This window comes from Coloeus monedula (assembly GCF_965178545.1).
Source record: "Coloeus monedula genome assembly, chromosome: 4".
Classification (NCBI taxonomy): Eukaryota; Metazoa; Chordata; class Aves; order Passeriformes; family Corvidae; genus Coloeus; species Coloeus monedula.
In genome coordinates, this window is record NC_138784.1 from 41768587 (window position 1) to 41794626 (window position 26040).

The window sequence follows — 26040 nt, forward strand, 5'->3', positions numbered from 1 at the left end:
AAATTAGGTTAACCTCTGTCATCTAACCAGTCTGGCTGCATCACACATGCTACTGTGACTGTAGAGGCTCGAAGATCTGGGAGCGAAGATGAAAGTATGTTCTATTTTCAGATCTGGGCATTTTTTATTTCTGCTTTGTCTTTTTGCCGTGGAAGGCAAAAAGTCACCTACAGGAAAACATACCTGCCGAAAAGGACTCCTCTCCCAGCTGACAGAGAACCTGTATATCAAGGCAACTAGTTTAAAATCATCTGTTCCTGTAAGTTGATCCCACTAGTTGAAAAAGTTTATTTTATTTATAGATGCTTCTTTATTAGTTTAATTACTGAGCTTCTGGAAACTTTAATAAGTTGAATGTTCTCTATGGTCCTTAGAGATAGGGTAATGCAGCTACTCCTTTTGTAAAGATGGGAAAAAATGATGCATAGAAGATGCATAGAGAGGCTGGATGAGTTTGCCATGAAAAAAATTTGTAGTTAGCCTGGGATTGGAATACAGATTTACTGAGTCCTCATCCTACATCTGAAGATGATGAAGAAGATTAAAATTATTATTACAGAATTTTGTACAAACCAGACTTGATATTGTGTCCCTTCCTCTGCTTGGATTAATTAATACTAGCACAATATATTTTACAGAAGGATCTCATCAAGACCACAAGACTGCTTAAAAAGACTACAAAAATGATGTTTATGGTAAGATTTACACTACTGGTTTTCCATTTTCTTTAATTTACCTTTGGTCAATAGAAACAGGAATATGTGATCAAAAGCAATGACAGCTGATGTAAAAATCACTTGTGTTTATTCGGGAAAGACATTTATGAAAGCCATCTTCTTAATAAAGTCTTCTGCTTAGAGGAAGAGTGTTATTTCTGTTGCATAGAGAGGGGTATTCCCCTGGGACATGAAGGGACAGTTGATCATGGTATGGGGGGAAATAGGTGGATTCGCAAAGCCTGCCTGGAGGCACTTCTTTCTAGGCAGCTGGAGTCGTGCTGTGCCAGGGAAATTGGGGTGAGGGTGCTTGTTGGTCAGGGAGGAGTGTGCTTGTGGTAGCACTCACTCCTCTTGTGAGCTCTGGCTGCATGTGAGCCTCCTAGCAACGTCTTCAGGCACCAGCCCTCACAGGAGGGCCAGAGCCACTGCCACTGTCCCGCAGCTGAGGCACCTTCTGTTGAGGGTGTGCAGTACCATGGATAGCCCGAGGATGCTGCAGGGAGTTGAGACATCCAAGGAGCTGCTTTGAGCTTAGACCTCTGCAGGCGCACTGGAAGAGGGATGTCAGAGTTCCCAGTGCAATTCAGCATGGGAGTGAGAAACAAACCTTGGGTGTCTAATTGTAAGTGACTGGAAGTGTGTGAGATATTATAGTTTTCTTCACGCAGAGATCTATCAGCAGGGGCAACTGAGTTGGTTTATCTTTAAGATAAAGTATAGCATATACCTTAAGTATAGACCTGTTGGCCTTTGCTGTCCCTTGGATTTCACCAATTACCTTGGGAGTGAAGGCTCCTCACTTGGCTGTGGGACCCACACACAGACATTCACATTCGAGTGGTGTAATTTGCAGCTGCATTACCCTCCTGATGGGAATCTCACACCTGATACTTCATTCCATTGCCTAAAAATAGTCATATAGTCATTTGAAATACCTTTAGGTGTCCAGGAGAACCCACAGGTCAGGCAGATATGACACAGAGTTGACAGGATGACTGGTCGTTTCTGGGGCAGCAATTGGGGATGGGCCGGATACCCTACAGCATATCAAATGTCATGGGACACTGATGTGGAGGAATGGAAAAATGACACCCACAATGACCCAGATGATCTGACTTAACTCCCCAATTTATCTTCCATTTATTCTTTGTGTATTAAGTACATTCGTTGCTGTCACTTCTGCTCATGTGTAGCCAATACTCCTGTGCCTGCCAACACAGTACCCTCCTGCTATTCCTTCAGAAAGCAGAGTTACATTCAGCTGTGTAAAACAAAAGGAAGAAGGTCAATGGGATACTAAAGTTCACAAAAATGGTTTCATTGATTGCTTTCTAAACATGCATGTTTTTTATGAGGATGAAATTTCAGGCCAAAGTTGACTTATGAGGTTTTCATTTGTCAAATCATTACTTGATTTGTTTTCAGACAAACTGCAGTGTTCGAGATCAGCTCCTCTCCTTCTATGTGAAAAATGTCTTCTGTCGTCTTGAGGTAGGAAGTGACAAGTTGTACTTTATTAGTGCCTTCCAGGTCCTGCAAGCAAACATGGATGCCTGTGTGAGTATATTCCTGAGAGCTAAGCTAACTTTGTCTATCTGAAAAGTTAGGGAAGGGCTCCATCTCAGTTTTTCAGCAGATGGAGAGGGAGTGGGTGATTCAGAGTCATGGTGTGTCCCATGCTACAGGGGACCTAACTTGACGAGGGCTTCCCCACTGGGCCCAGGAAGTTTAACACCATTCATTCTCTCCCAGAGTGATCCTGTGGGGAGTGTGCAAGGTGGCGCAGATCCCATGGAGACAAGCCACTTCCCTACTGATGATATCACCTTGTGCTGCCCTCTCATCACCAAAGCTGCAAAGAGACAGGGTGATCACAGGGAGAAATGTTGCTCCTCGAGTTGCTGTAATGTAACAGTGGTAATGCTTTCCTTCTTCAACAGCATACCCTCTTGCATGTATGTAATCTTTACACACATGTCACATCTGCTCCTCCATACTGAATTTTGAAAGAACGGGTGGCGTCTCATCAGTAAGCAGGCACCGCAATTATGAAGCACACAGGAGCAGATCCCATGTGTCAGCTGTGCTCACGGTCAGAGCAGGTTGTCAGAGTGATGCTGACCACTGGTGAAATGTCTCCATGTACCCCAGAGAAGAGGCACTTTTACCAACTCTGCCTAAGTAACAACAGGATAGCAGTTAGAGCACACTTTTGCCTGTGCAAATATACTTGCCAACATACCAGGCAGGATGCTAAGACGATGCCATCATCTTCTTGGCAATTTCTCATCTAATTTTTAAGGGTGTATCTAAACAAACAGCAACAGGGTGTATCTTAAAACTTAATATCCTGTTGATTTTTTTTTTTCTCTCCTAAACCTGCAGTCCTCACAAATCACAGTCCCAGAAAGTGGAGCCTGACTTAGGGTGAAATATAGCCGTGAATATCCAGGCAAACAACTATAGTGATTTGAAAAAGTGAGAGCAGGATGGCAAGTCAATGAATGAATTAATTAAATTAATTGAAACTTTGTCTAATCTGAACTGCATAGTAGCATGAAAGAGAAGGACAGTGGTTCTACATGCACAAAAATATTTGCAATGCAAAAACAAACAGCTTCAGAGATTGCTTGCAGAGTTATAGGGCAGAATTCGACTGGGATATTTGCATAATGTAAAAAGATTCAAATCTTAATGGGAGAAAACTCCACCAGCTTTCAGGTTCTGTATTTAAAACCATGTTAAACAGTTGCAATTTACAGCCATTATTCACAGCAGTCTGCTGTGATCATACTGCTGTGTTTATTTGTTTCTGTCAAAATTCCAGATAATGCTATAATTCCAGAAAGCCATAACATAATTTCAGATGGTATAATATGCTTTATAGACATTTCATTCTGTCTGGAAAAGCAATCATATTCTATACAAGTGTCAGTACACACTGAGGAGTTTAGACTGTCAACTGTGACTGAATTCAGAATATCCAGTGACTGTGGCTTGCTGGATAGCTTAGTAATGCACTTGTTTCTGTGCTGTATGGAGACAAAATGCTGCAGATTTCTCTGCGCTCCTGCATTCTTTTTCATAATTAGTGCCAGTGTTTTACCCAAAAGAAGTCTAAGCATAACAATTTACATTTTTGGGTCTTACAAAGTGCTGCTAAGGGAGATAAGACTTTCCCTAGAAGACAAACAACAGTTCTTTGAGAAATGGTATCTTGTCATGATTTTCTAAGAGACACCTCATTTCTGGAAACTAACATTTTTTGAAATGTTTGTGTTAATTCAAACCCAGCAATACAAAACCACGTGAAAGAATAATAGAAATTGTGAATAGAGTGAAAGTAATGGATCCCTTGCTAATACCAAACTCGAGATTTCTTCATCACATTATTCTTCAATAAATTAACACTCATTCATCCGTGTACATAAGCTCTTCAGTTGTTATTATCTAGCTGAGCTATAAGACGTTTATCAGAAAGGATTTCCACCATGACAACATACTTACCTAATTGATTTGTTACCTTTCAATAATAAAGTTGTCTGTACAACTAAGGGAAACAGTGATACCCTTATATATGTATTTGCCCTATATTGTCTCACAACTCGGGCTGTAATACAGCCAGCTAGAGGCACGTGTGCTACCTGAAAGTCCTAACAATATTTGCCTGCCAACCACTTTCAAAGACATTATACTACAACATTATGATTCTCACCCTACCAGTGCTTGGTTTTGTCCAAACAAGGAGGCATTAATATTTTCCAGTGATACAGGGGCCCAAGTTCAGTTTTTTAGAAATACGTAAGTTTGAAAACCTCTAAACTAATTTTCTGCAGTAAAGTCAGACTTTTTCATTTAGACTATGACTGCAAGGTAAAGGAAGCAGGCATTTTTCCTTGGATACTTGGAGCATCCACCTGGAGCACCACTGACCTCTTTACTTGCCCGAGTGCCCTGGTCAGCATTGCTGAGAGCAGTGTGAAGTTGCTTCTGAGGTTGGACTTATGTTCTTATATCAGCAGCAGATTGTGGAAGTGTTTTCTCATATTTGAATGGAGTGAAGAAGGACAATATATTCCTTGCAGAACTTTTAATATTTCTCTATCACTTTAGGCAGAGCTTGTAGACCTCAAGCTGACTTTGAGTATTGTTTGCAATACTCAGACTTGCTGGCTAGCTCATTTAGTTACTTGCAGTATATGCAGGAAGATAAGAGTTTGTAATGTGTATCATCACTAAAGCCAACATACTCATTTAAGGTCAGTTCTGCTACCAAATTATATTTTGTGGAAATCTGCATCATACAAGATGGAGATAATTTAAAAAAAAAAGGTCCAAGTCAAAAAGAAATGCCCTGGTTAGAAGATTTTAAGACATTTATTTTATTTACACTCTCTTTTAAAGATTTGCTTTTTTTCCCCACTTTCATAATGTGAGGTGACTTTGGGAAGCACAAAAGGTAACCTGAAAATGTTTGTACTCTTTTTTAAAGTACTGTGTGTAAGATACAAAAGAACTAATCATTCATTTCAGTGGAGTAATTTCCTTCCACGAGTTGAGGTGAGGACCTTTATCTTTTCCCTTTTCAAACATGGTTACCCTTGTCTGTAGATTGGAAAACATCAGATTTTTCCATTTTTTTTTCTCTGAAAGAATGTATCTCTCCCTTTGAAAACCCAGGTAGATAAGGATCAGCAAGCCGTGTTGCTCAGAAAGCTTAGTCTGGCAGCTCAAATAAAACACCAGCTGGAACAGCTTTGGATGGCCAGTGCTGAGCTGCTAGAGATAAATGGTGAGGAGAGAACTAAGCTCTCCAGCCTGTAGTTAGTCAGACAGTGGACAAACAGGCAGGGCAACAGAGAAAAACATAAATTAACTTTATAAACGTTTGAAGGTCTTGCAGAAATGTGCAAAATTGCTCCCTGTACTTTGCAACAGCCTTTGGTCCTTAGCCTTGCCTTCTCTCAGGTTCAGAGGTTCTGAGGGTTTAGAGTTAAAGGGCCTTGAGTCTTAGAGCTTGAGTCTTACAACGTGAAAAAGGTGTAACGGCAACTTAAGTGAAGATTCCTGAATAGATAGAAAGTGCTTAATAAGAAAACTTAGAGGTACTCATAGTACCAATTTTGTGTGTTGTGAACTCAACTTGGCAGGAAGCACGCAGGTAAAAGAACACGTTTGAAGTATTGGGAGATGCTGAAATGATGCTGAGATCACACATTTTACTGGTAGCCCTACAGTGCCACACTGTGGGCTGGACTCTTCCTCATCACTATGTCTTTATATCAGCATCTTTGGGTTTTTTTCATCCTTCAGCTTCCGTGTGCTCCATCCACAAGGTTAACTTCTGCAGTCAAGAAATTAAAGAGAATGTTTCTCAAGGTAAGAGCAGGAGGTGCTGGCTCCCCACTGGATTGTTCAAGGGCTGTAGATAGTTTCTTTCTAATGCCTTGATCTTCTCAACAGCTTGGAGATAAGGGAATCTACAAGGCTATCCATGAGCTGGACATTCTCCTTCCCTGGATTCAGGCCTACATACAAACCATCATATGAAGAATGAGGATGTGACAGGCAACGTGCTGCTTCTGTGCTAAGAACAGATCAACACCCAAAAGGCCTGAAAATGAACTGAGAGCTGGATGTACAACGTGTCTGGCAGTAATTCTGTCCCATGGAAGGACACCCTCTGAAACACAGCAGCATAAGGAGGGGTTCTCATAAGCTTTCGCAGTTAGCCTGGCACAGCACCTTTGCCTGTTCTGCCTCTGGAGCAGTTACAGCAGCCTGCTGTGCTTCCCATCCTGCCTGCTTGCCTGCTGTCTCGCAGGCGGCCCCCGAACACGCCATGCCAGCACAACGTGGAATCTGCTACCTTGCGGACCAGACACAATGTGCCACGTGCTGTGGGCATGAGCTAGCCACAGCTTGTGGCCCCCTGTGTGAGTACAGCTCAAAGCAACGAGGATCACTTCGGAAAATCCCACCCCTAAGCTATATTTCTTCTGGGGTTTGTGGTTGCAGATATATAACTGTATACACAAGCCAATCTACATGTAAATAGGAAAAATAATTATATACTGATTATCTTTATTATTAATTTAAGGTAATAATTGATCCCTAATAAAAATACACAATTAATGTAGAAGCTTTGTTTTGGGACCCAAGCATGACCTTTAGATGTCACATGATCTACATGAGATCAGACATTCAGAAAACACAATAAATGGATTGCTTTGACTAGGATTGTAAAATTATTTGTGAGAGGTTTATGGAAGTAGATGGGAATGGTTTCCAAAATGTCTTTCAACTACATCACAGTCCCACCATCTGGCGGAGTCAATATTCAACATCAGCTTGCAGTGTCATGACAAATGTCTAACTAATACAAGGGGGTTGCTATGAAAAAACCTTTTTTTTTCAGTTGAAGACAAAATGGTTAATTAGAGGGACAGTGGAAAATTTGATGTCATGGTCTTTTTTGAGCATGTAATTTAATTTTTAATTAACATAATGTCCCTTTTCATGGATTTTTTCACACAGCTCGCCCATTTGTTTTTGAAATTCACGTTTGCGTTCAGTTTTAGTGTTTTTTGTCCAAACTCTGGTGTATGGAATAGAAAATTGACCATGGTCATGGCCTCCCCAGCCTTCATCAGACATAACTGTCCAGTACTTGCTGCTGGCAGGGAGCAGTATCTGGGATCTGGGAGCCCTGTGTCTGTGGGAATTGGAGGGATTGCTGCTTCTCTGCCTCAGAAGGGAGACAGTGACACCTGCAAGCAGAAAAACTGCCATGTATAACTGGGGAGATCCATGGCCAATGGTTTCAGGTGGTTCAGGTTGCCAAAGACTTTTCTTGTGGAAATTTTGCACATCCAGTCAGTGGGTGACACATGAAGGCATGAAGAGACAGATGAACTTTGAAAAGGGCAAGTAGCACCTTCTCTGCCATGCTGCATTCCTGGGGTCAGCCCTGCAGTGGGTCTGGGCAGGCAGCAGACCTCCTGCAGCAGGGTTTGAGGTCAGGCTGCAGCAAGGCTCAGCCTCCATTCATCTGACAAGGAAATCAAGTCATTTTATGGCATAAAAGCTTAGGATTTGCATATTTTAGCCCTCATTTTCCATATGGCTTGGGACACTTTGCGGATTCTTAGTTGCCTTTTCTATAAAATGAGAGTACCTCTGGGGATGATGCATCCCTTCATAAGGTAATGAAAATCACATTTGCAAACCTGTTAAACACTCCTGAGTGAAAGGCAAAATACAGCATCTGCAAAATGAGGGACTTTACTTAATGCAAAAGTGTTGTGGTAAGTGATACATGCCATATGCAGGCTACCTAACAACAAATATTGCTTTGAATCTTCACAAAAACATACCAAAATAGTTGGTATTAAAAATATTCAACTGTCAGTTCAAATGATAAGTATGGACAAAAGCTTGCTGCCTTTTAAAACCGGACAAGCGAAGGAGTGAATTTTAATTTTACAGATGAGACTCTAGGTGTCACTCTTAGAAAACAAGACTAGTGTTAGTCCCAGTTAACTGCTGACTTCAGTTGATGGAGAAAGTGTTAGAACATATTTCATAAGTAGTTTCCTTGGATGGAAACTGAAATAGATAAGCAGTTGGGTTAGAAAGACTGAATTATTTAAATTCAATTGCCACAAATGTAGAATTAAAATAAAAAATGCAGGGTGAGAACGATAGGCGTATAGCCAAAAACTGATTGAATTCAGTCTGCAGTTTTACTACAGAATTCTTATGTGACTATAGACAAGTTCCTTTATTAAGGTACCTTTATTAAGCCAAAACCTGATCGAATATTAATTCAGTCTGTAGTTTTACTACAGAATTCTTATGTGACTATAGACAAGTTCCTTTATTAAGGTACTATTCTCCTTTGACAAGTGGAAAAACTGTCTATCAGTTATTTGTTCAAGTTAATTTATCGTTGCTTAGTGAACAGAAATCCTCAGAAGGAAATTATTTCCCACGTAGTTAATTGTTGTCACTGTTGCTTAGCGTGGCTTGTCTTATCACAGTGTTTTGATCTTTTTGAAGCAGTGACTCTTATTACATGGAAAAAAAAGATATTTTAGGACAGTTATTGCAAAAGCAAGAATGAAAAATATGTGGCTGTGCATTAAAATTGTCACTAGATCACAACTTCTTGAAAAATACTGATCTAGTGGAAAGTAGCAGCTGCACATGCAGTTTTGATGTTATGTAAATAGTACAGCAACAGACAGTGAAGACAATTTCCATCAGAGACAAGATCATGTACAATTTTCTGGTTTCCCTGAAGTGTTGTTTTTCTCTGAAGTGAAAAACCTTCAGAGCAGAGGTTATCACTTAATAAATAATTTCTGCTGTAGGCTTAACCATCTACAGCAAATTCCTGCTCTCATCTGCAGCCCTGGTGTTAAAATGTAGTCATAGAATCATGGAATCATGGCATCATAGAATCGTTCAGGTTGAAAATGACCTTTCAGATCATCGACTCCAGCTATTAACTCAGCACTGCCAAGTCCACCCTAAAACCATGTCCCCGGGTGCCAAATCCACAGGTCACCTCCAGGGGTGGTGACTTGACCCCTTCCTTGGGCAGTCTGTTCTGGTGCGTGACCCTTCCAGAGAAGAATATTTCCTAATCTCCAATCTAAAGAAGTCCCGACAAATACAGGGATAGTTTCCCTTAGAGAGCATTAGAAGGATTAGAAGATTAGAAGACTGATTCCTGAAACATGGAAATAAGAATGGGGTTTGGACAACGATGCAACTTGTGTTGGATTTGGCTATTTGGCCACTGCTTCTGTGTGCCCACAACATACACCGATTTCTAGAGACTGCAAGAGCAGACTCTTCACTGCAAAGATGCACAGCCAAAGGTGAAATGCATGGACTTTTGGTCTAGTGATTAATGAGATGCTCCCCAAATAGCCCCCAGTAGCCAGTGAGCCCAGATACTCAAGTCAAGTCATCTTCCCCTCAGCAATTGTGGGGCTGCCAAGAGAAGGGGTGCCTGGGCAGGCTGTTACAGGAATGGGAGGGATACGGCAGCCCCCGTACAGCTGTTGCAGTGGTCACATTACAGCTTCTCTCATCTTTAGCCAACCTTCTTAATGTTGCAAATAATGAGTGCCTTGGGGCTACCCTGCCTAAATGCCACCAGGAACTGCTGAGCTGTGGAGTACTCACTTTCCAAGAACACGTGTAGAGAATGGTCTCGCCTCAAATCTGTTTTCATCAAAAAATCAGTATTTAGATTGACATTCCAATTCTGTTGGCTTCAGTGGAAGAGTGATTTGGAAACTAAAGGCAGTTGGTAGGTCTACTGCTCTAGAGGAGCATTGCCAGAGGGAAAAGGGAGGCAATGGAATACCATCGATTGAGGGCGGAGATTATCATGGAATAAAGATGCTGGTGACATATGTCAGGAGGAGGTTTGAATTGCAAAACATTACGAATAATGGTTTTTTTCAGTCCTTTGGATGGAGTGGGTTGATGAAAGGTATTGATGATCATACAGCCATGGGGTCCACAGGATAAATGAGGCTGTCAAGGGCTCTGGGGACTTCTGGCCTGACCTCCTGCTCAAAGCAGGGCACACAAACCAGGCTACTTAGGGCTTTATCCAGTTGGATCTTGAAAAATCTCTAGTAGGAGCCATGGAAGGCTGACTTTGAAGGGACATTGCATCATTTCTAGTTCTGTAAAGTATTACAGAGCTGAATGGAGCCACAGCTGAAGAATAAGGGGCTTTGTTTCCATAGTTGAAAGGAAACCTGTGAGAACTGCCTGGTCACAAAGTATTTGTGCGAGGTGAATGACAAATTGCAGGCAAGCGTAGAGTTCTGTGAGAGGAAAGGGTTGAATGAATTTTGAAACAGAATTAAGGCAGATGAGAAGTCTCAGATGTTTCACTTCTGGTAAATTATTTCTGAAGGTTGCAGGCCCCTCACAATTTATACTGAGGTATATCTGGTCCAAAGCCCTGAAGATGGAAACCAGCCCACTCCTTACCTGGCTCCTGGCTCCTCTCCTTGCAGCATGGGCATTGCCAGGGAGGTTTTTCATGTGTAGTCCATAAAAGGGTCATGCACATCTCCCTGCTCCTTGGCCATTGACTCTGGATATCCCCAGAGTGCCCCACCTTCTCGTCCCAGGTTATGATGCCCTTTTTAGGGTTTTGTTGGTTACACTAGGATATTGAAATAATATCAGCTATATGATTACCATTACCTGATTTTTGAATCATCAGAGATAGAAACCTGAGAAAACACAAATTTAATTCTGTTTAGTGAAAGAGGGTGTATAGAGGTAGAGGCAACCTGAGGAAGAAGAGTGTAGAAGAGGAGTGACCATGGGTGAGTAGAGGAGCCTGGGGTGTTTGGGTCTTATCTGTATGCTTCAGCATGTTGCTGTATTCTGCACATTAAAAAAAATCCACTTGAAGAAAGCTGGATGCAAAGTTTCTAGCAGCTGGAGTTGCAGAGACAAGAGTGAAACTTAAACAAAAATTATGAATGAGGTTATATATAGATATTAAGGTGCATGTAGATCTTGTAGATACTATAGATACTAAGATATCTAGGTGTGAACAGGTTTTTGCTTTTCAAACAGCCTTTTAATCAATTACATTTCTTCATATTTAATAAAATATTATTTTTCTTCCATTTAAGACCTCAGAAAGTCTTTCACTCTCCTGACATAATAACAGAGTTTGTGGTTCATGGCGTACATCACTTGTTAATATTAAACACTGAAGGTTTTTCCTTCCATTTTCTCCCAGTGCTGCTTATTTAAGTTGTTTTGGCCATACTGTCAGACAAGCTGATGAGATGGAAGTAACTTCCTTGAAGTAGCCATGGTGCAGGGGGGGACTTTTGTTTGCTTGTTTCTTCTAAAGATTCAATGAGCAGTAGTAAACAGCAGAATACACTCTGGCGGTTTTATTGCTGTAGGTGAAACTTGTAGCCCACGTCCATCATTAATAAAGCATCATCAATTATTTTCTGATTTTTCCCTCCCCGCATGAAAGACGAAGTGGTTTGTGCCACCCCACCTCATTGTCCCTAACCACGCGTGAATAACCCACTGACGTCTCCTAGGCAAATTTTGTCATGTCAGTCTAAATGTTTTCTCTGTTCCTGTAGAGTGACTAAGGAATAACCAGTCGCAATTTCCAAGTGATGAAGAAAGCTCGCAGAGATTACCCACAGGTGCCTTAAATTAGTCACTTGATAAGCAATTTACAAGTGAGTCTCTCAGATGTGAGGAAAAAATTTTTTTTATGAATGAGAAACCACAGGCTGTCAGTGGAAAAGACAACCTGTTTTTCTACCCGCGGTAGGGGAAAGAGTGCTTCACATACAGCGATGCCCGCGAGAGTCACAGATGTGAATCCCAAGAAGGAGCACAACTGCAGTGCAGAAGGAGAAGTTCAAAGTTCGGAGAAAATTGCAGGGCAGAAGGATACGAAAAGGGGTTGCAGCATCAGGTGCAGAGCGGCAATTTGAGTCAGTGGATTGCCCTCTTTGGGACCAGCAAACCAAGCTTGCATGCCCTTTTGTCGCGGGTTGGGTTTGTAACCGGGCGGAAACACCAGTTTAGTGTAGTGTATTTTGGTCCAAAATACTCATTACTGTTTATCTTCTGTGAGATAAGAATTAGGAGAAATGCAAAGCAAGTACCAAGCTTGAAAGAATATAAAGAAGTTTATTAACAGACCTGAAAGAGGGGAAAAAAAATTATAGCATACCTTCAGAACTCTCCTCCTCCCCCCACCTTCCTCCCTTCTCCCACTGACAATGTAAAAAGACAACCCTTAAGATGTTCAGTCTGTTTACCACTTCCATAATAACCTTGTTCAGTCCATTTAGAAAGAGAAGTCTCTTCTTGTTCGTGCTATGAAAACATTATCACAACGAGACAGCCACCCACTTCCAAATATTGCTCAGTCCATTTAGGAAGAGGAGTCTCTCTGCCTGCATGTGAGTCCTTTCCCCCAACTTGCAGCTTTTCCCGCAACTGCTTTCGAGGGTCCACTCTTGAAGTTTTTGGGGTACAATTTTAAGGTTGAGCCATTCAGAAACAAGAACAGAGGCCCTTCTCCTTCCTGGGGAGCAAAGGGTCTTCCTCATCTTCATTGTTAGGACTATCTCTGGAAGCATCTCTAGGAACTGAGGTTTCTCCTTTCCCATTTGGAGCAAAAGTCCTCATCGCTTCCATCTCTCCCTGTCCAAACTTCTCATGGAATTACAGCTGCATCAGCATCTGCCTATCTCAGCGCAGGTGCTTTTGCTTACGAGTTGAACACTCCACCCCCCATATCTTCATGAAATTACAACGGGATACTCTGATATATCATAGCTTCACAACAGAATTTCAGCTTTAAGCATGTCCTTTTTCTCTTCCCTCAGATTTTCAGCTCTTCACAGCACTAAAAGGGTTAATCTCACCTCGGCCTTGCAGCTGGAATGTGGCTTATCGCTGTTGGTCACCTGACCTCTGCCGGACAGAGGTGCCGCTTTGCTGAAGTCTTGGCCGCAGTGGGGGGGAGGAGGGTTCCGAGCCGCTCTGGCTGCCCACAGCCCTGCTGGAGGGGGTCATCCTGGAGCCGTGACCCGCTCAGGCCCTGCAGCCACCTGTCCCAGCGCCGGAAACGAGAGACAGCTTGGCGGGGAGGTTGTCTATTCTTAAGTGTGGATCACTTAAGAGGCGGTCACAACTTTAAGTGGCTTAAAGAATTGTCCATATTCAAACTGGCCAGCTGATAGGTTCTATCAGTTCCCAGAGGAAGCTGTAAGCACCCCTTAGCAAGGACATCCCTTTCGGGACTATGCTTGCTAACCTATGACACCTGTACCCCTAAAAAAGCCTGCTGATTCCAAAGGATGATCGTGGCAAATATCTGACTGATATGATCTGCACTCAGCTGATAGATAAGTTCAGCACAATCTGATTTCAGACCATCTGAAGCAAGATCCTGGTGCTTATTTCTCTGCATAGAGGAAAGACAAGTGAATCTTCGGAGAGGTTTTACAGAAGGAAGGGAAGAGGCCAAGCTAATCTAGTGGCAATCTATTAAATAGTACAACCACTCATCTGACAGATGGATTAAAATGCCTCACTACTGCAAGTGCAATTTTATGTGCCCATTTGTTCCATTTGTTTACTCGATGGAAGAACATTTAACGCTACCTTCCTGCTTGTGCTTTTGCTGTAGAGATCGATTCCATTCCTGTTGTGGTTGGCCATCTTGACTTTACCTCTGTGTTTTGTGTCAACAGCTCTCAAAATAATCTTGTTCACCTACTACATTCAATGCTTCTTAACGTACCCAGCCACATTAAAAATTTAGATTAATTGTCTGTTAAATTTTGGGACGAGAATGTAGACAAATATCCAGCCCAGTCCCTGCACCAACCCCTCTTCTTCCCTTATGCTCTTTTTTGCATTGTCCTGACATGATTTGCTACTTCTGTTTTTACATGGGCTGATTTGGTGTGAATTTGGGGAAGTTCCTTCACACCACTTTTGCACATGTGAGATGCAGTTATCACTGCAGATCAGGTCTTCTTTCTGACCCTTGCGATCCTGCTATCTTCCTGTTGTTCTTGAAGAAGTGGATGGGATGGGTTGGGTTGGAATCACAGAAGAGCCCAGGCTGAAAGGGCTTCTTTCTGTGAGTGCAACAGTGGGTTAGTTATTTAAGATTCTGTCAAGCCCAGTGTTGAAGGTAGGTTCTGCCACTTCTTTGGGGACTTTCTGACATGTAATATTTCTCATGTTGAAGAAATTCAACCCGTGTGCACCACATCCATTCACTATGCCCTGTGTGAAAAGAGTACCTCCACCTTCTTTGTAACTACCTTTCGGGTAGTGGAAAACTGCAGTTAAATACTCCTGAGCCCACTTGTCCTGTGGCTGAACAAATCCTCTTCCTTCAGTCTTTCTTCATAAGTAGAGATCTTCAACCCTCTCATCACATTGAGGGCTATTGGCAGAACATTCTCCCATTTTTCAGTGTCTCTCTTGAGCTGGGGGGACCTAAACTGGTTGCACTATTCTGGGTGTGGACTGGGAAGTGCAAAGCAGAATAGGAAAGTGGGTCCCACGACCCACTTGCTGCAGTTCTTCTCATGCAGCCCAGGATACCGTTTGCCTTCACAGCTGCAAAGATGAAATCCGCTTCCATCCAGTCATCCACCAGCACTTCCAGGTCCTCAACAGCAGACTTACAGTCCTGTCTGCCTTATTTTTCTTGTTTACTTTTGAGGCAAATTCTAAATAATTTTGCACTTACGACTTGCAGAAACTCCAGTCTTGCTCTATGTTTATCTTTACCTTCTGGCTCACTGATCAGTTCCTTTAACTAAAGTTTCTTTTGGAAATATTAGTTTGAAATGAAATGTTTCTTTCTGAAATGAAAATACAATTCTTTAATTGAAAAGTTACAACTCACATGACAACACCCAGTCTTATTCAGAGAATGAGCATCTACTGTAATGATACCTTTTGCAGTAGTGCTAACCTTCTGTCGAAAAGACCCACACACATCCTAAATCTGTGAATATTAGCAAAGCATGACCTTCTGATTTGGGATGTCTTGAAAAACAAAATGAATCCATTCCTTCTTAACTAAGCAACACTTCATTATCCTTGACTCCTAGACACACACTTCCCACAAAGACTTCCTTGGAAGCAGAGGAGGAACTGATGCGTCCCACCACAGGCTCTTTTAAATGCAATTCAAGCTGCAATGCCATAAATTAGAGAGATTTTTAAATGAGTTTCCATGTCTACCTACGTATGAGACTATCCATGACTTCCTTCTAAAATTTAATTGCTTCTTCCACAAATATTTATTGCTGTAAAATAGAGATGTCTACTCACATCTGATTATTCTGGTTCAGGGCCTAGTACAAGGAACATTTTAATTTCATGCTTCCTGTTGTTTGGACCACTCATCTTTGGTGCTAAAACATTTCAGGTAAGATCAGAAATCATTGCAAGATAACTTATGTCTTCAGTAGCAAAAGAAGAAATACTATAGGAGCAGATTAGTAGGTTACAAAAATTGATGTTGAGGACCCAACTTTTACACTGTGCTTGTTTTGAGTTTATTTTGAACTAGCTCTAGCCTGGTCCTGTGGCCTGAGTTCCTGTCAACAACTGGATGACATCAAGAGAGTTTCTGAAAACACTTTCCAGTTTTATTTTATCTGAAAGGAACTAATTTTTGCTGACCCCCAGAGTGCTCCCAAATGTAAGCCAAAGTAAAGTGAGTGGTGATCAGGAGGTTGGTTTTAAGTTCCCATGTGTAGAACAACTGGCACACAAACATAGAGGATCTCACTAATATGCCGTTTTTCCTTATACGTAGAGAAAAAAATTTAAAAGTTAGTCTAAAATGTCTTTGGGAATTTTTATTTTGGCGCCTATTGAACCAGAATTGATGGTTTTCCAGAAGAAAATTCTCTAATGGGAAGGGCAGAGCAGTTCAAGTGTGCTGATGGAAACCAGAGTCGGTGTGCCTGAATTCTGAGCTCCTTGCAATTAATACTCAACTTGTCTGTGTACTTTTGCAAAGCTGCGAAAGGACTGTTGTACTTTGCTTGTGCACACGGAGGCAGAGGTAGAACACCACAGTTAAAGCCTGAAGTACCACAGCTCCTCTGCTACTGATATCCACACTAGCTAGATTAAAATAAATCCACCCTAGCTGTTGTGGCAACACGCTACAGTTTCTCCTTCAATTTTGCTGCATAGATATACACAGAATAGGCTGGTGTGGCAAACCAGAGATACTGAAAAAGAATAAAGTGAGAGTCCAGAGCCCTGTACACATTATTACAAAACAGAACAATTAATATAAGTGGCAGGGGAAGGTTCTTTTCACTACTTTTTTTCATAAGTTTTGGGAACTTTTCATAATTGCACTATAGACTTTCCTAGATATTAATAGGGATATCAATAAAATTAATAATTTCCCAAATTATTAATAATTCTTGAATAATTGGTGGAATTAATATTCTTTCACAACAACTAAATAGCAGTATTCCCCTCCTTATGGTAACTAACTCATAGAGACACTTTAAAATATCAACATGTGGTCCATCACTGGTAGACCAATCTTTCTGTTGCTTAGCAGTCAATTTCAATGTAGGTGTCAGGAGTTAAATTAGCTGTGAGACTTTTGAATCTCTCAGAATCAGAAGAAACTGCTGACTCTGCTCAAAAGTAACTGACAAGGAAGGAACTGACAGCTAAAAAACTGTCTATGTTTCATTTCCTTAGGAATAGATTAACAACTCAACCTGCCACAGTAGCTACATTTTGATTACTTAAAAGTATGCTACTTGAAACTGCATTTTGTTTTTTTTGAAAAGTGTTTTTGCAGTCTGGGGAGAAAGAAAGAGAAATATTTGTTTATTTTATTGTCATTTTAAAAATTTGTTTTATTTTAGTTTGGGGTCAGAAACTCAATGGTCTCTTCAAAAAACCTACAGAAATTCAGTTTCTCATTTCTTGGGTTTGAAGTTTTTAAAAAGTATTTGTTACTAACTAATTCAATCTTTTTATTTCCTAAAGAGAACTAGAATATGTTAATTCAGAGCACTTCAGAGTTGTTAGTTCAGGCCTTTGAAAAAGGAAGATGCACAGTTTTAAAATGAAATGCGTCTACCCTCGACTCACAGTAACTCTTCTATAGGCAGCCTTACTTCCTGTGGGGATGAAGAGGAAATGTACTTAGGGTGTGAAGCAGCCTCTTCATTTTTTAACTACTAAAAAGCAAAGGTCTTGCATATTTCTCCTTTCACTTTAAATTTTGAATCTAACTGAAAAATCTTTGCAAGCAAACTCCTCTCAAGAAATTAGTTTCTAAGTAAAATGTTATCTGTGGATGAATTGCTTGTAAGCTTGACTTTGTGGCATTCTCATATGTGTCCTGGAGGCTGGACAGAAACAGGTAGGACCAAATCTGTGTACTGATTTGCTTTTTTTTCAGTGAGTAAAGATGACTGTCTTGCTTAGTCACATAATTATGAATGGCACTAAAGAGATTGACAGATGAGGGGAATCCCCACCAAACCGTCTTCTGGATTGTTTTAGAAGAAAAGATTGCACCACGCAGTAGATTTCTTCTAAGAAACGTCTTGTGGAGGTTTCCAAATTATCATGAAAGAAAACGTCCACTCTCTAGGCTGGTTTGAAACATATAATAGATATTTTCTCACTGATGCATGAAACAGATCATTGACTTAGCCTCCAACATGTGCCCACACCTACACACTTGTATTTCCATGTACATACATGATAATTCACAATTATAAATTGTGTAAGAGATAAGAAAATGATTGGATTTTTCCTCCAAATGCTGACATTTAAATTTAGAATATTCAATAAGAAATTAAAGCAGGATTGCTTTCACTACTGCGTACTTCCAAATTAAAATGTGAGTATTGATTTCGAGCAATAAATGCGTCTGCAAGATAAAATACTTAAACTGTGAAAACAAATGCAACTGTACAGTGAAAACTCAAATGGAACTTGAATTCTTCATTAAAAATTAGATCGAAAAGCTCCAATGCAAATAAAAGCCAACAGAAAAGCAGAGAAAATCAGCATAAGGAGAAAGAGAACAAAAGCCAACATGTGGAGAAAATTCTATAAATATAACCAGAGGAAGATGAGCAGGACTGGCTCACTGACATGTTGATAGTCTGAAAAGTCCCATTTTGATACCGTATTTAGAATGTATGAAAACTATTAAGTTGTTATCAATCTGCAATGAGTTTTCAGCTGAGTCTGTGATATTTTGTGAGGTTGCAAGCTGGCCTCTGATGATTCAATCCCTGAATGGATTGACCCAGTGCATACAAAAACCAACCACTGATTCAAGACTAGCATCCTTTGGTCTTCTCTCTTTAAAAATGACATAGCTCTTCTGAAAAAGAGCCGTGGGCTATTATCACAGATACTTAGATGTAGAAGTTCCAGTAGATTTTGCTTCTTTTGAAGGTGGATCTGATCCAATGAAAATGAAACTGAATAACAGACTGAGAAAATAGCAGAGGTCTCTGTATGGAGAGTTGAAGTATAGAGAAAAACATGAAGTCATTTACTGGGAATTGGGGAAGGACACTGTGAACAAAACATAATTTTTCTATCAGTACCGTACAGCAACGGTAGACGTATACCTATATATTTACAGGAAATATCAGAAAGTCAGAACCACAGAACACAGTCAGGCGAAATTACAGTGGAATTGTTTTCTCCGTGAATTTGCTCTCTCAAAGTGCATTAAAATATTACCTTGAAACTACTGGAAATAGTTTATCATAAGACGCAAAGTTTATCATAATACTAGCATGCTGGTCTTATGAAGAGCACGGCTATTAGAGAATCATGGAATCATAGAATATCCTGAACTGGAAGGAATGGAAGAATTAAAAAACTTTGTAAGATCACTTTGGGGAGAACTATTTTAATAAAATATATCTTTATTTTGTAGAATGCTTTGCATCCACCAAGGCACAAAGTGCCTTATCTGAAGTCAGTATGTTGTACAAAGATGGGATAGATACCATTGCCTGCTTAACACTAAAAATCAACAATATGAATGTTGTAGGTGCTAGTGTCTAAAAAGCCTAGGCAGAAGTATTTCAAAAATATTAGGAAAAAACTTTGAAACAATTGTGTTTAAATAATATTTTTTTCTATTAGTTTTATTCTGCTTTTAGAAGTCCATGTTTTCCCTGCAACCATACTGATTTAAAAGTGACTGGAAAAAAAATCCCAACCCCAAAACTCTAAAATATATCCCAAGATTAATGAAATCATATAAAACAAGAATCTGGTGCTTTAAATTGGAAACAAATACTGTAAGATCCATGATATAATGCTCATAATGGGCAGTACATCCAAAAGATATTATGGTGCTGAAAACAGAAAACTTTCAAGAGTGTTTTATTATTCTTGGAAGAATGAAAAAGAGCAGGTGAAAATGGAAGATTTTATGTAGAAAAACCTGTAGTCACTATGGTTGTAGCACAGGAGGTATTACACCAGCCATACTTTAGGCTGCTGCTGTGCCAACAGTTCTGCTGCTTTTCCATTGACATGGACTTAAATTAAAATTGAATAAGATTTAGAATTTTATTCTATTTTATGGGCAATAGATTTCAATCAGGATTTGGATATGTGGAAAGATTCCAGACAATAGAGTATAGAGTAAAAATGTATACCACGTTTGTCCATCACTGTCTTTTACATTGGCATAATTTATTCCATACTTTACTAAGTAAAAGAGTATTTTGGAATTTCACTGGTCTTTCTCATGTTTAGCTCTCACTGGTAGCTTACAGTTTCTAAATCATTCATACACGCAGACTGTGTTTCTTTGGAAAGCTGGAAAACCAGTTTGTATCAACTTGAAATAAGGCACAAGAAACAAGAAGGAAACTTTGGTCTCCATTACATATTGCAGTTCATGCACAATTAGCAATGAAAAAACATGTGTTTTAGGTCTCTCTTTCCAGGCTCAGAATTCCCTATATGCATCAATTCAACAGTCTTTCAAGGAAAAGAAAAGGAAGACAGCATTATGCTGATTTTAGAAACAGGGACATGAACAGCTATCAATGAGGACAGATGTTCTGAGGAAAATATTTGTTGTCAACTCCAAAAAATTATTTTAATATGCATCTTGAATATTTATATTATGCTATTACTGGAGTGTTTAGACAATACAAACTGATAGTAATACAGTCAGGAATTTCCATAAAGTCCACTGTAGTGTTTGATAAAGCCCAGCCCAGAACAGCTATTCCTGGCTATCCGCTTCTTGGGCAAAGCAAAAACTTGAACTCTTACTTAAATAATAGATGAGTACTCAGACCATGAAGGGTAATTATTTCCTGTTGCTAATTCGTAAAGGAATCATTAGTGTTTGGTGGGGAACTCCTGCATGGGCTTACCAAATTAAAAAACTGAAGGAAAGTATGAAACAGATGTCTTGTGTGAGTCAAAGTACCAAGATTTTAATAATTTTGAACTTACACTGTAATCACTTTGAGTTGTACCCTCAGCTCATTATCTATTTGGATGTCTGTCTCTCTAGATGTCTAACACCACCGAGTGTTAATTTCTTCTTCCTTCCCTTTCTTCGGAAGACTCAACAGCTAACATGTGTGAGAAGTTTTTGAGAGGAAAGAGGGATATCAATAATATGCTTTTTCCATTGCTATTTGCGTGCAGACAGGAGTATGTAATGGAGGCCAAAGGGCCTTCCTTGTGTCATATTTTAGGTGGGACAAACTGGTTTTCCAATTCTCTCAAACGATATAATCTCCAAAGTGTCCTTGGAACAGGCTGAAATTTTGTCTAGAAAAATGTCAAAACAGTTAATTTTGAGCATTTCAGAACTTCCCTCTACCCTGAAATTTTGTCTTATAAAACAAAGTAGATGATTTGTGCCAACATTATCCTTACTAATCACTGAAAACATCCTCTAAATCACAGAGATCCAATGGTCACAAGGAGTAGACTATTACATCCTCCATGATGTGTAGCACTGATGAAGCATATCCTTATCTGTAGGAGAGTGGTGGGGTTGGTTCTTTTTATTTTATTTTTGGTTTTGATTTTTGTTTGGTTTGATTTTTGTTTTGTTTATTGGTTTGGGGTTTTGGTTTTTTTTTTTTTGTCTTCAGGGGAAATGACAGTGTTACAATATATTTGTAAGGGTCAATTGCAAATTCATAGGATCATAGAAAGTTTTGGGTTGGAAGAAACTTTAAAGATCATGTAGTTCCAACTTCCCCTAGACCAGGTTGCTCAGAGCCCCATCCAACCTGGCCTTGAGCACTTCCAGAGACAGGGAATTCACAACATCTCTGGGAGATGTTCCAGTGTCTCATCACCTTCACAGTAAAGAATTTCTTCCTAAAGCCTAATAAAAACCTTCCCTCTGACAGTCTGAAGCCATTCCCCCTGTCCTACCTACATGCCCCTGTAAAAAATCCCTCTCCTGCTTTCTTGTAAGTCCCCTTAAATCCCCCTTAGTCAAGAAGCCTGATTATCAAGACATCTACTTTGCAAATCGTAGCAACATGAATAACACTGTTTAGTAATTACATAGCACTGGTAAAATGTGTGGGCAAAGTTTAATCACTTAACACCCTCAGATGTGCCAACCCCCCTCCACCGCCCCAGCACTGTGAAGGAGGAAACAAAGGAATAATTTCTGCTGCTTTGTAAGAAAGGGAGACTAAGAGGTGAAGTGTGATACAAGGTCAAAATGACGACTCAGAGAGGGTTTTCCAACCATGGGCTGCTTTCCTTGGGCAGTGACAATAGAGAAAGCCACTGCATTTTAGAGAAATGAAAGTCAGGCAGAGATCTGCTGAACTGGCACAGGCAGTTGCTCACTAAACCACTCAGCACTCTGAAGAGTATGCATAAAACAAAAAATGAAAGGGTAAAAGCTGCAATCAGTGGTCATAGTGAACTCTGACATGACTTTGCAAGGGCATCTTCGGGTATTTGGTGTAAGGTGTTGTATGAACAGAAGGGTGTGAAACCTCTGCTTTGCATGAAGAGTCAGATGACTTCCAGGCAGCAAAATGAAAAAATGCCTTGCTTTCACTTCCTTTTGTGTTCAGACCAGATGATAATCCAGCTGTGACTATGGAGTCTCACAGAAGGACCACTTCAATTCTATGCTGCACAAGATTTTTCAATCATATTTTGTCATGTTTTTTGACTAGATTAGGACTAGTGTCCAGACAAAGAGCTTGTGTTAATGTTGAGTGTTCAGTCTTCTCCGGCATGCACTCCAAAGATATCTGCTAAAGAACACAGATAAAACACTGGATGACCTTAAGCCCTCGACAAGTGCAGATATTTTCCAGATACCTCCTGCATTGTTTGTAATGATGATTTTCAGGAAAGGCAGTGCAGGGGAGCCATCTGAACCTGGGTCTTCCTCACAACCTGACTGTTCACAGTTCTTGGGTGACAAGACATACACTGGACCATGGCGATCTGATTCATCACTTTTGGGTGGAATGGGAAGCCAAACAGGGCTGGAAGAGACACAGGACCCTTGTTTTAACCATCTGCTGTAGGCAGTTGCCTAATTTCAAAATGATTTGGAGGCATGATATTGTGTGTCAACAGAAAAGAATATTATGAGACAAGTATGTCAATATTAATGTGGCAGCATTTATTAAAATGTAAGGGATTTGGGAAAGGGATGCTATATTTCTGTATTAAAATGCATTTCAGTGCAGCTGATGATTTACCACAGAACATTCAATGCTTTGTGTGAAAATTTGAATGTGGAGATAAGTGCAAGGTCTGAATCTAGACTCCACAGGCAGGAGAGTGTACCTCAAATTCAGACCTGCACTCAGAAGACAGCATGACAGAGACAGACGTCATGGCTTTTTTCTTTTCTTTTTGCTTAATTTCTTGCCTCAGTTTACGATAAAATACTTGTAGCACTGCACTGTGGGCAAAGCACTGCAGTAGGACTAGGAGAGCCTGTTTGTGTTCCTAGATTTGCCTTTCTCATAGGCCGAATGATAATGAATCATCCCATTGCTCTGTGCTTCTATTTTCTTACCTGCAAAATTGGATGCTTGGCAAGCAGCCTTCTCTGAAGTATGAGGATATTTAGTGATCAAATCAGCCAAGTAACATGACAAAACTGTAACCATTATTGACAAAATGTGAGTTGGCAAAATCCTTTTTTCCTATGCTTTATCCTTCTGCTATTCTTAGAAGTTTAGTTGTAATGTGAGACCAAAGAGAGGTCATCTGAGAGGCACAGCTTGCTGTGGATGAAATATGTGTCTGACAAGTTTAACAAGGCAGCCTAACCCAGCACAGTCATGTTGGGTGAATAGTTCTCCGTAGAAGGCAGTATTCCTCACTTAATATTTCAGCTCCTGCAATTACATCTTCTGCTTGGCTGGAAAATTACAGCAATTACTTGTGTTCAATTGTGTTGTGATTTGTTCTTAATATGTTAGAAAGACTGAGCTGTTTGAATAAAGAGTCTTTCCCAAAGTCCCTTCTTTCAGCTCTTCTTTTCACTCTCTCTAGTAATTCAGCACAAAAGCACTGTTCAAATTAGAACCTGTAATGGCAAAAATTGGGCTTCATGACTCAGTCCCTCTTCCAGTTGTATGTTTCTGACTGCATAAACAATGCTATATGTATCAGGAATCATTTTCACTCTCTCACTTGACATGTCCTTTCCAACACTTTCCCAAAGAATTGCTCCATTGACTCATGGCCAGTCAATGAATCTCAGCAGGTGTCCCCATCTTGTAAAGTATGCTTGGTTTTCCTGTCTGCATAAGACTACATTTAGCTGACCCATAACATGTCTTTGTGCTTGCCTTGCATAGCAAGCCAGATGTTTCAAACAATAGGTTTGTTCAGTGGGCTCACATTTGTGAGTTCGCTTTGAATTGTGAGTCAACTATGAATTGTGAGTTAACTTCGAATTGCAAGTCAACTTTGAAGTCTGGTGGGACCTCCATTTTGTCATCATCCCTGGAGGTAATGAAAAGGCATGTGAATGTGGCTCTTGGGAACATGGTTTAGTGGTGGACTCAGTAGTGCTTGGTTAGCAGTTGCACTCTATGACCTTAAGGGTCTTTTTCAAAGGAAATGATTCTATGATTCTAATTTCTAGCACAGAATCACAGAATAAAAATGGTTTGAGTTGGAAGGGACTTTTGAAGATCATCTAGTACAACCTTTCTACCATGGGTGGGCATGTTAACTTTGCATTTGTTTACAGTGCTTTGAAGCGTCCTTCAACAGCACTATTACCTTACCTTCGTGTCAACACTTACAGCAATTAAGTTATTGCTTAACCAGTTTTAACTTCTTAAACTAAAACCAAGATATGCGTTGCATAGTGTTACTACCTCAAGCAGATTACAGCACTAATTGTTGTGCAGTACCATGTCTGTTGTGAGATGTGTCCCATCTGTCTGGGCTGCTGTTACCAGAGAGTTCTAACATGCAGCTTTTGAGCCTGCCATTGTTGGTGAAATCTGGTTCTTTTCCCTGAAAACTGACGATTTCCCTGGTAGTAGTAGTGTAGGTCTATTCCACAGGTGGAGGTCCTCTTTCAAGCAGCAAATGAAAAAGACTTGATGGCAATAGAGGTCATTAGCTGAGCTGGAAGGAGCTGCTGGGGAAAGGAAGAGTTTCTTCTAAGGAATATCCAAATAGTCATGTGGGGCTGAGATGGAGAGTTCTAATCTTACCTTTTGGGGACCACTTTAATTTTCATCTGTTTCTGATGAGCTACAGACATCTTCCATTGCAGCCTGTGTGAACTGAGCCCATGAGTGCCCTCTTCCTGATTCTCTCTCTTCTCTTTTCCCTATGGGCCCCTTCTTTCTTTCTTTCCCTTGTAGGCTCTTACCTGCACTCTATTCATGTACCGCAGCTTAAAATGATCTGATTTCTTTATAAGACTCTTTATAAGACTCTTTTCCCATAATATCCATCAAAGCAGAGTTTAGTTCCTATACAAAAACATTTTCCCCAGCTATCCTCAATACCATTGTTTAAGGATTCTGTATGCACTCGGAGACCACCCTGTCTGTCTTCTTCAATGGGGCTTGTTTTCACCCATGTCCTTCTGTTTTCATATTCTACATACATTAGTGCAAATGAAATGGCACTGGGGAATTTTAATCATTGCCAAGCAGAAATTAGTGTCTTAAGTACTAAATACTCTGCTCCCTCAGATAGTAGACAACCACAGAGGAATTTAATATGATACATCATTGCATTCGTGCTGGAACCTTGTTTGTCCTATTCTGAATCTGGAGGTGAAGAATGCAAAAGCAGCAGAAGTGCAGTTTAGACCATGGAAAGGATGCAAAATGTTTCACAAAAGGATAGCAGTAGAAAGAATGTTTAAATCTCTAAGTGTCTGTATAGAACGCCATGGCAAAGTCAGTGGTTACTTTAAAAGAATACCAGAAATGAGTTGACTGTTGCACTGACCCTATAACCACAAGATAAGACTTTTTTTTCAGATGGTATGTAAGAACAGGTTTGAGCCACAATGCATACTCCTCGACTGGTATTGTAATTTCCCCCTTTTCCCCAACCACGTGTAAAAGAAACTTCAGAATCTGCCACGTAAATGTTACCCATTGATGAACCACTGAAGATTTTTCCAGGACCATGCTTTAACAAAGACGCTTTCGAGGGATTCCCTTGATTAGCCAAAAAAATGAAGGGTTCTTATCTAACACTATCTTGTCTAAATATA

The 26040-nt window shown here is 40.3% G+C and overlaps 1 protein-coding gene across 1 annotated transcript; it reads left to right on the top strand.

Annotated features, from left to right (window-relative positions):
* Positions 1–88: 88 nt before the first annotated feature.
* IL26 (interleukin 26) lies at positions 89–6269 on the top strand (the record flags this gene model as incomplete). Its single annotated transcript, XM_082280359.1, has 5 exons — positions 89–259; positions 639–695; positions 2145–2276; positions 6033–6098; positions 6183–6269. The coding sequence occupies 5 exons, from the start codon at positions 89–91 to the stop codon at positions 6267–6269; spliced, it is 513 nt and encodes a 170-aa protein (XP_082136485.1).
* Between the last annotated feature and the right edge of the window lie 19771 nt (positions 6270–26040).